The sequence below is a fragment of the Oncorhynchus mykiss genome, chromosome 10 (genome assembly GCF_057628025.1).
Source record: "Oncorhynchus mykiss isolate SJ-2025 chromosome 10, ASM5762802v1, whole genome shotgun sequence".
Taxonomy (NCBI): domain Eukaryota; kingdom Metazoa; phylum Chordata; class Actinopteri; order Salmoniformes; family Salmonidae; genus Oncorhynchus; species Oncorhynchus mykiss.
Genome location: NC_143031.1, coordinates 49,842,148 through 49,853,560, shown reverse-complemented (window position 1 = coordinate 49,853,560; position 11,413 = coordinate 49,842,148). Strand labels below are relative to the sequence as shown.

Here is an 11,413-nt window from a genome sequence, read left to right as displayed (position 1 = left end):
ACCATGAAACTGCACGCACCCGCGTTGGTCAATTATCTTTACGTTAGCCTACGCCTTATAAAGATAACTAGAACATTGATAGCCTGACACAGATTGTCAAACAGTGATGTTGTATTCCTTTGACAATGAATACGATTCCAAAATAATACTAATAATAACAGGCCTATAAATATTAAATGTTTTATTTTTCACCAGTCTTTACTTCCATTATTACATTATTCCAAAGTTTAATCATCTGCATAATTCCGCAGTATCTCTCTCTCTCTCGCTCTCCTTCTCTCGATCTTTCACTCTCTCTCTCTCTGGCTCCCTCTCCCTCTCTCTCTGAAATGATACCCCTCTCCACTCCCACACTACACTACTAGGGAACACGGCCAATGCGCATCAACCAGATTAAAGTGGGAACTTCAGGCTGCCATCTGACCCTGGTTTCTTGGAGTGCCGTCGTGCTCAAGGGAACCATGCATTCCAAACATGATTATTTCCTTGCACAAATACAAACTGTAGCGTGGCCAGGAATCGCCGGCAACTTGTGCGCTTGCACTGAAAACAAAACACTGGAAGGATGTTATTTTTCTTGGTCATTTCGTCTGTGATTTCGATTGAACTGTGATGTTTCCATATAATGGGTCATCTGTACAGCGGTTAGATGAAAGATTACTTTGATCAAACTGCGCAATTTGCGATCCTCGCCCTGTCTATCCCTGATTGGAATGCGAGAGGAGAATGGGGAGGAACAGATTTGTCTATCCAGAATGGATATAACCTCAACAACTTTTGCTGCGCCGAACTCATCAGAGGATACGAATTCCACGAGTGCCCCGAGGCCTCTGCCTCACTCCCAGAGCGCGGCCGTCTTCATCGTGCTCATGGTCACTGTTATCATTCTGGTGACGATCGTGGGAAATGTACTGGTTGTGGTGGCCGTTTTTACCAGCCGTGCGCTCCGTGCGCCGCAGAATCTCTTCCTTGTCTCCTTGGCATCGGCAGATATCTTAGTGGCTACCTTGGTCATACCTTTCTCCCTCGCCAACGAGGTCATGGGTTACTGGTACTTTGGGAGCACCTGGTGTGCCTTCTACCTGGCCCTTGACGTCCTCTTCTGCACGTCCTCCATTGTGCACCTCTGCGCCATAAGCCTGGACAGGTACTGGTCTGTAACCAAAGCTGTTAGCTATAACTTGAAGAGGACGCCTAAGCGTATTAAGTGTATGATCACCGTGGTCTGGGTCATATCTGCGGTCATCTCTTTCCCACCGTTGCTTATGCCCAAACACGACGAGCACGAGTGCTTGCTCAACAACGAAACATGGTATATTCTCTCGTCTTGCCTGGTCTCATTTTTCGCCCCTGGACTAATCATGATTCTGGTGTATTGTAAAATATATAGAGTGGCCAAGCAGCGCGCATCGACCGTGTTCGCGGCCAAGAACGGGATGGAGAGACAGCCTTTGGAGTCGGAAACTTGCTTTGTGCCCAGGGGGAAATTTGAGGTGGAGAGCCCCAGCAGCGCCAGTTTAGGTGGCCACCCACGGAAAGGAGAGCTGGACGATATAGACCTGGAAGAGACCTGTGCCCCCGATAGCAAACCCAAGAAATGCCACTTCTCCAAGAGAGGGAAAGTGGAGGGTGCGAACACGTTCACAAAACAGAGTTGCCGCGCGCCATCGGCTTCGAAACGCAACGCACAGCTCTCTCAGGACCAAAGGACGAGACAGATGTCACTGTCAAAGACAAAACTGGCACAGATGCGTGAAAAGCGCTTTACATTTGTCCTTGCAGTGGTGATGGGGGTGTTTGTACTCTGCTGGTTCCCATTCTTTTTTACATACAGTCTGCACGCAATATGCAGAGATAGTTGCCCGATTCCGGATGCTCTCTTCAATCTGTTTTTCTGGATTGGTTACTGTAACAGTTCAGTGAACCCTATAATTTATACAATATTTAATCGCGATTTTCGGAGATCTTTCAAAAAGATCATATGCCAGACTTCACACACATAACGTTTATCCCCCCCCCCCCCCCCCCCCCTGTGTGTCTCTGTGTCTGTCTGTCTGTCTGTCTGTCTGTCTGTCTGTCTGTCTGTGTGAATGAATGAATAAAATAGAGAGAGAGGAAGGAGTGAGTGCCTGCTTACGTTCTGTTGCGTTTAGTATCTGTCAATTGATTAGCCTACTTAGGAGATGTGTAACACTTGTTTGTAGAATACTGCAATACTATTTTTTTTAAATTTAACCTACTTTTTATGTCTTGTAACATGGACTTCAAATTTGAAGAAGTGAGTTTGTAACCTTCAGATGACGTTTCTGTGTACTTAAATGTATCAGGTTGAAAATCCTAATTGGCATATTTGATAACTAAAAGCATATATCGATACCAGTATCTGATCTACATATTAGAGAAGCATGAGTCAGCCTGCACTGCTATGCTTTTAGGTGTTGTTAATTTCGCAGTGTGCTGTTAATAATACATTAAAGGGTGAGAAGGGCTTATCAAGAACCATTTCCAACAGGTCTAATTCGAGGTGAAAAGGAGTTGGAGTACTCAACAAAAAAAGCGAGAGATTTAAATTTTTTATTGCTCACTTTGGATGCAAGCAGGTGACTGACGTTTCGACATCAAGCTAACATCTTCCTCAGAGTGACCTGACCATTGCACTTAGCTCCTATTTATAGCCTAGAGGTCCATTGAGACGGAACAATGTAAAAAATAACAATGGAACATTGCTGCGGGGACTTGCTTCCATTCAGCCACAAAAGCATTAGTGAGGTCGGGCACTGATGTTGCGCGATTAGGCCTGGCTCGCAGTCCGCGTTCCAATTAATCCCAACGGTGTCGATGGGGTTGAGGTCAGGGCTCTGTGCAGTCCAGAGGGAGTTCTTCAACACTGATCTCAACAAACCAGACAATTATTCCTCCTCCACCAAACTTTACAGTTGGCAGTATGCATTCGGGCAGGTAGCCTTCTCCTTGCATCCGCCAAACGCAAAGTTGTCCATTGGACTGCCAGATGGTGAAGCGTGATTTATCGCTCCAAAAACGCATTTCCACAGCTCCAGATCAAGGGCAGCGAGCTGTACACCACTCCAGCCAACGCTTGGCATTGCGCATGGTGATCTTAGGCTTGTGTGCAGATGCTCATTTAATGAAACTCCAGACGTGCAGTTCTCGTTGCTTCCAGGGGCAGTTTGGAACTCACTAGTGAGTGTTGCAACCGAGGAAAGACGATTTTTACGTGCTACGTGGTTCAGCACTCGGCGGTCCTGTTCTGTGCTCTTGTGTGGCCTATCAATTGAGCTGTTGTTGCTCCAAGACGTTTCCTCTTCACAAGAACAGCTCTAGCAGGGCAGACATTTGACGAACTGACTTGTTGGAAAGGTCGCATCGTATGTTGGTACAACGATGAATGTCACTGAGTTCTTCAGTAAGGCCATTTTACTGCCAATGTTTGTTGATGGAGATAGCATGGCTGTGTGCTCGATTTTATACACCTGTCAGCAACGGGTGTGGCTGAAATAGCCAAATCCACTAATTTGAAGCTGTGTCCACATACTTTTCTACACAGTGCATTCGGACGTTATTCAGACCCTTTGACTTTTTCCACATTTTGTTACGGTACAGCCTTATTCTAAAATGTATTTTAAAAAAATATGATCATAAATCTACACACAATACCACATAATGACAAAGCAAAAATAGTTTTTTAGAAATCTTTACAAATGTATTACAAATAAAAAACAGATATACCTTATTTACATAAGTAATCAGACCCTTTGCTATGAGACTCGAAATTGAGGTCAGGTGCATCCTGTTTCTACAACTTGATTGAAGTTCACCTGTGGTAAATTCAATTGATTGGATATGGTTTGGAAAGGCACACACCTCTCTATATAAGTTCCCACAGTTGAAGGGGGAGAAGGGCCTTGGTCAAGGAGGTGGCCAAGAATCCAATGGCCACTCTGACAGAGCTCCAGAGTTCCTCTGTGGAGATGGGAGAACCTTCCAGAAGGACAACCATCTCTGCGGCACTCCACCAATCAGGCCTTTATACTGTAGTACAGTGGCCAGATGTAAGCCACTCCTCAGTAAAAGGCACATGACAGCCTGCTTGGAGTTTGCCAAAATGCACCTAAAGGACTCTTAGACCATGAGAAACAAGATTCTCTGGTCTTTGACCTGAATGCCAAGCGTCATGTCTGGAGGAAACCTGACACCATCACTACGGCGAAGCATGGTGGTGGCAGCATTGTGCTATGGGGATGTTTTTAAGCGGCAGGGACTGGGAGACTAGTCAGGATCGGTGGAAAGATGAACGGCACAAAGTATCCTTGATGACAACCTGCTCCAGAGAGCTCAGGACCTCAGACTGGGGCCAAGGTTCACCTTCCAACAGGACAATGACCCTAAGCACACAGCCAAGACAACGCAGGAGTGGCTTCGGGACAAGTCTCTGACTGTCTTTGAGATGTCCAGTCAGAGCCCGGACTTGAACCAGATCGAACATCTCTGGAGAGACCTGAAAATAGCTGTGCAGCAACACTCCCCATCCAATCTGACAGAGCTTGAGAGGACCTGCAGAGAAGAATGGGAGAAACTCCCCAAATACAGTTGTACCTGGCTTGTAGCGTCCTACCCAAGAAGATTTGAGGCTTTAATCGCTGCTAAAGGTGCTTCAATTTACTTATGTAAACGTGAAATTTCAGTTTATTGTTTTTAATAAATTAGCCCAAAAATTCTACAAACCTGTTATTTATTTGTCTTTCCGCAGTATTGTGTTTAGATTGATTTTAGAATAAGGCTGTAATGTAACAAAATGTTTAAAAAGTCAAGGGGTCTGAATACTTTACAAATGCACTGTATATAGTGTATATAGGCCTAAGGCTGAGACAAAAAGAAGACACAGTTGCTGAATAAATTAAACAGACATTTTGGACTTCTAAACAAGTATTGATTTAGCACAACAGAGAGTTACCGCAAGTCGCAAATAAAATAGGAGCTGCTTTCACTATTCCAGCACCATTTCAACTACAACATTTCAACATTATCTCATGCTTGCTCACTAGCCTAACTTCCTTTCATGGGCAACGATGCGCCAGGCCAGCTAGTTATGATTAGCATACTACATCTAGCTACATGTTGAACTTCCATCCTCTTAGGCCAGGGCACATTGTATTAATTTATGATTGGATCAGAATCACAGTTATAATCATTGGCCAGTACGGAGAATTAAGTAAAACCACAAGTCCAAAACCCTATCTTCATCCATGGCTGTTGGCTAATTTAGGAAAGGGACGATTTTAGCTAGTTAGCTAGCCATCGTAGGACAACGACACAACGAGATGCAGCAATTCAAGTTTTTTTCTGTCAATGATGTTTGGCTTCTGATGTGTTGTGATTGGTCTGAAGCCAAATCCAAACCGGCTTTCCTTTCGTTGAATGCTACAGGCGGCAACAATGTCATGCTCTATTTGACCAGACGGCATCAGATAAATACACTACACATACTGAGACAGAGGGGTGCTGTTTTGTTTACTCGGATGCTTTCTCCGGTGAGATACTGTCATGCCCTGACCTTAGAGATCCTTATTTAATCTCTATGTTTGGTTAGGTCAGGGTGTGACTCGGGTGGGAAAATCTATGTTTTCTATTTCTTTGTTGTTTTTGCCTAGTGTGGTTCCCAATCAGAGGCAGCTGTCTATCGTTGTCTCTGATTGGGGATCATATATAAGTTGTCATTTTCCATTTGGGTTTTGTGGGGTGTTGTTTTCCGTTTAGTATCTGTGCCTGACGGAACTGAGTGATTCTTGACAATAAAGATCATGAACACTTTCCACGCTGCGTTTTGGTCCACTCTTCCTTACGACAACGAGCGTTACAGATACATTCAGCTTCTTACGTATTGAAGGACATTTATGAAATAGAGAGAGACGAAAGATCAATTATTTTGTATGTTTTTTTTCTTGGTACATTTTATTGTGAAGCCTGGCTTCCCTTGGCATCCACAAATACACGCCACCGATTAGTCTTTATGTCAACATAATTGTGTTTTGGTGTATTTCTGCTACATTTGAAGACTTTTCTGGTAGATGTTTTCGAAGACACCTTTTCCATCTGTTTGTCCAGAGATCAAAGCTTGTACTTATGCCTAATGTTAAGATGGAAAATGGTTGAGAAATATATCTATGCCTACATTTCCCTTATTTGAGACCCAATTTGATATGCTCCTATGAACTTCATGTTGGTGCTCATGGGTAATTTTCGATGGAAAATGCCCCTTGGCTAAAGCCATATTGGTCCAATATCATATGTTTTGTCACATCTCTTTGCGAACAAAAATCATACCCAATAGTTGATCCACAGCTGCCTATTTACACTCTGTATCAATTGTTTGCAATTGCAAATTGAACCCACGTAGGATATTTACTAGCATTGATTGAGAAAGTTACTTTGCTTCACTTGCAATATTCACAGAGGCAATGTGTCTGACAGTGTTGACCTATAATCTGTTTATTATGAAGCATTCATCCATCCCTTGAAATGTCTCTCTGCATCAAATGACATGAATAAATAAGATGGGCAATGTTATGTCCCTGAACCCCAATGTTTTCACATCTCCTCCATCCATACTCAGACATTCCTGCATTCTCTATTCTCTTTTGAACCAGTCAGCTATTCAGCCACCAAGCCAACTAGCCAGCCAGTCAATAAGCTTCTTACTTCCTGCAATTCAAGGCAGCCGTATAGAGTAAAGCACCACACGATATCAGACAGACAGGAGAGACTGTAACCAGGTGCTTTTTTATGCTCCCAAGGTTTCCATTCTGTCTGAAATAACACAGTAAGATCAAATGCTCTCATTTCATTCAATCTGGGTATATCATCCAATCTGGGTATATCATCCAATCTGGGTACATCAATCACGTTTCTTTTCCTTGTTCATTTTAGACCTGGGACACCAGGTGAGTGCAATTAACTATCACGGTAGAACAGAAAACCAGCAGGCTCCGGAGCTCGTAGTGTAAGGCTTGAATAACCCTGAAGTATGGTTACCAATACCATGTAGCATAAGGTTGAAACATTTCATTTTTAAAACTCATTCTCATGAAACAATTTTAAATAATTACAGTGGTTTGGATATATTCTAAGATTAGCTCTGTTGTGGGTTGTTAATATAATATTTCATAATTCCCATGTCTTTAAATATCAGATAGATATTGTTTCCCAGAATACATTATATCAAACACTGCAGTATTGAAGGGAACAATTTAACATCTCATGACCAAGATAAATACTGTAAAATGGTATGCATATACTATTAGTGATGTGTATTCTTTGCCTTAATAAGTCGAATATCCTTTTGAGAAAATATATATCAAATGAAAAGAGACTTTCATGTTTTATGTCTCAGTTGAATCTCTTTGAATTGCTTTGAATTATAAGTAAGTATATAAATGCAACATGTATCAATTTCAAAGATTTTACTGAGTTACAGTTCATATGAGGAATGAGGAAATCAGTCAATTGAAATAATTTAAGTAGGCCCTAATCTATGGATTTCGCATGACTGGGAATACAGATGGTCACAGATACCTTAAAAAAATGGGCGTCACAATGTGCCTCAGGATCTCGTCACTGTATTTTTGTGAATTCAAATTGCCATCGATAAAATGTAATTGTGTTCATTGTTGTCACACCTACTCCCGCTCCTCCCCTCCGGCATTTGACGTCGCCGGTTTACCAACCACTGGTCCTGGGAACCATCATTAAGCGCACCTGGCTTTCATCACTACGCACACCTGCGCTTCATCATTAAGCACACCTGGACTCCATTACCTTACTAATTACCTCCCCTTTATCCCTTAGGTTCCTTCCCCAGGCACTATTGCTTCTGTTGTTAATGTCTAGACGATACTCCAACGTTGTATCGTGCCATGTTATTTGTTATATTAAACTTACCAGCTGCTTCTCGACTCCCAGTGTCTATGTTGCAGTTGTCCGTAGCTTATACCTGCCCATAGCATAACTCCACCGCCACCATGGGGCACTCTGTTCACAATGTTAACATCCACAAACTGCTCTGCAGTTGTGAGGCCAGTTGGACGAACTGCCAAATTCTCTAAAATGACATTGAAGGTTGGCTTATGGTAGAGAAATTAACATTACATTTTCTGGCAACAGCTCTGGTTGACATTCCAGCATTCCACATGCCAATTGTACACTCTCAAAACTTGAGAAATCTGTGGCAATGTGTTGTGTGACAAAACTGTGCACTAATTTTAAGAGAAATAAGCTTTTTTTGAGTATGGATAATTTCTGGGATCTTTTATTTCAGCTCATTAAACACGGGACCAACATTTTACATGTTGTGTTTATATTTTTATTCCGTTTAAGTTCTACGTCCTTCAATTCAAATTCAATCTAAATTCTGCTTCCTGTGGGACATACATATACTTCACAACTATCCAACAACTCATTCAGTGCACTCAACTCAGATACAGTAGCTATAACACTGGCACCACAAACTCTTTGAATACTATGCACCATTCGATGAGAGAAAACCTTCAAGCTGTGAATCTCCAGACAGTCCTTCAGTGCACAGGGCCGGATAGTTCCGAGGGGGTTCTACCTGGAAAAACAACATGACCCATACAACCGAGAACAGCCAGATCTGGTCCTGTCTATGTGTTGTTCTCGTACACCAGGGAACGGCTGCTTTTTCTTTTGTCTCAGCACATTCATTTTTAATTGACAGAATGTTCATCACAATGCCAGTGTGTGTTTGTTTGGCTGTTTTTGTGAGTTGAATACCTAAACAGTGAGATAAAGTACAAAGTTAGCCTTTACGCCACAGCATGCTTGATAATTGTGCAGAGACTCTGCACTGTCTTCTGAGGATGGTAAGCTAGCTGTGATCCACGAGCCCACTCCATAACACTCCCACTGAATCACTGCTCCCGCCGCTCTTAATGATAGAAATTCTTCTCTGTTTACCAGGAAGCAGTGGGAGTGGGAGGCTGGCTGCCTGGCTGGGGGCACCAAGCAGGTTCGTCAAATAGACTTTTAGAGGAGAGAATGGGTACACACTGTACTGCACTCTACCTTTTGAAGGTTTTTGCTTGCCGGGAAAATAGACAGCATGAGAGACTGATTTCATCTCCACCACCACCAGAGAGGGTGAAGGTTACACAAACTATGTTTGACTCACCTTTGAAAACATGTATTTTTTTTTTTGGAGAGAAGGCGAGAGATGAGCTGAAGATCAGCTTGTTTCTCTCATTTTATTTTCTGCTATTTGGTATTATTGGCTTATTTTCTTGCAAATACATATAAACACTACGTCTTTGTGCCTGATAAGATTGCACCAGATAGACACATTTTATGGAAAATCCTGCTTACTGTAGGTCCAAGTGACTCATCACTACTCACCAGTATGCCACACATTTGAATTTGGAATCAGAAAATGCTTCTGTATGCTTTATGATAATATACTGTATGGCCCCAACAATAGTGTTACCTAGACTCACACTCCAATGTAGGGCATAATGATTTAGCTGTAATGGTGATTTTTTTTGGGGGGGGGGGGCTGACTGATGCTTAATATTTGTTACATGTAACTAACTGCATGTGACATGTACAGATGTGGGATCTTAATTTGATCCAGTTTTGCTACAGCAGTAAAATAATCCTGCAGAAACAGGAAATGTGAATTATGATGTGGATTATAATTCATGGACATTTGTGTAGGGGTGGATACATTCTTCTAGATGGAGAATCAAGTTAGAAAGTTAGGCACGTGCCCCCTCAGATTTATCCCCCTCAGATTTATCCTGTTCAAAAAAATACATATATGAAGTTGTTGTTGTCGTTTCTCTGTAATAGTACTAGCCACCTAGAAATGTTATGAAGTTGGCTTTAGCTAGCCCAGATAGGTTCCAAATCTTCCAACCTCATAACTAGCTACCAATATGCCATTTCAGGCTGTCAAGTTAGAGTATCTAACTTGTCTAACTTGTCTAACTACTGCCAAAACAAAGGAAACATAAAATGTCTTAACAGGGCGTTGGGCCACCAAAAGCCAGAACAGCTTCAATGCACTTTGGGATAGATTCTACAAGTGTTTGGAACTCTATTGGAGGGATGCGACACCATTTTCCCACTAGAAATTCCGTAATTTGGTGTTTTGTTTTTATCTCCCAGAAGTGTTCAATTGGGTTGAGATCTGGTGACTGAGACCACCATGCCATATGGCTTACATTGTTTTCATGCTCATCAAACCATTTAGTGACCACTCGTATCCTGTAGATGGGGGCATCGTCATCCTATGGCGGCATAGCTACGGCAGCCAAAATAATGGCCTGGTCAACATTTTTATACATGACCCTAAGCATGATCAAATGTTAATTGCTTAATTAACTCAGGAACCATGTGTGGAAGCACCTGCTTTGTGTATACACTGAGGGTACAAAACAATAAGAACACCTTCCTACTATTGAGTTGCCTTCCTTCTGTAGCTCTTTCTTGCAGCCAATGACCAAAAGCGCCCTCTTTGTCCTCATGGGTGGAATGTTATCCCACAAAAAAAATCATAATTTCATAATTAAACGAAAATCCTGTGTTTCTATGCCAAACAGTTTTGTTATATTTCAGTGTTCTGTGATGCATATAAAGTGTAACATTGGGATACAAAGTCAAAATTGAATACATTTCAACTCTATATCTGGTAGAGTGGTATATGTGTCTTCTTTTTTTAAAAGCACATAACCCTGTGTTGTAGGTGTATAGGTGCATCCCATTATCATGTGTTGTTAAATTATTCCCCAATAAATAATTTTTACATAAATCATATCACGCACTCTGATCTGTGATTTAATTTCAGAGGATCAGCTGACCTTTCAGAAAAGTTCACTTTGGCCCAACCTGACTTCGTAAACACAGAATGGCCTGGCATATCATTGGACTATTAAATCATTAATGAGCCATGTAATGAGAGAGTGTGTGTGTGTGTGTGCACGTAGGAGGGAGGTCAGATGCCATTGTAACAGTGATTGGTTGGCCCATGGCAGGGAAGTGATGTCAGATGGAGGAAGCTAGTGAGACGGAACAGGACAGGACTGTGCAGCCTTCATCCATACGCTGAGCTGCCAGCCTCTGATGTACGTCAGAGATGGCTCAACTTGGGCAAGAAACTGAGTTAAGCCTTCCTACATTTTAGTAATTTAGCAGACACTCTTATCCAGAGTGACTTAGAGTATTGAGTGCATACATTTTCCCATACTGGTCCCTATGGGAATCAAACCCACAACCCTAGCGCTGCAAGCACCTACACACTGAGCTACACGGGACCGCACCTATGCATGCACACACTGATGTTTAGTAATGTTTGTTAATTTACTTTGTACAGACGAAACAAAAC

At 42.2% G+C, this 11,413-nt stretch overlaps 1 protein-coding gene across 1 annotated transcript; it reads left to right on the top strand.

The window, feature by feature from the left end:
• Positions 1 to 430: 430 nt before the first annotated feature.
• On the top strand, positions 431 to 6,598 carry LOC110534927 (alpha-2Db adrenergic receptor-like). The gene has a single exon (XM_090188635.1). It carries the CDS (start codon positions 714 to 716, stop codon positions 2,001 to 2,003), a length of 1,290 nt encoding a protein of 429 aa, XP_090044761.1. The 5' UTR covers positions 431 to 713; the 3' UTR covers positions 2,004 to 6,598.
• The last annotated feature ends 4,815 nt before the right edge of the window (positions 6,599 to 11,413 follow it).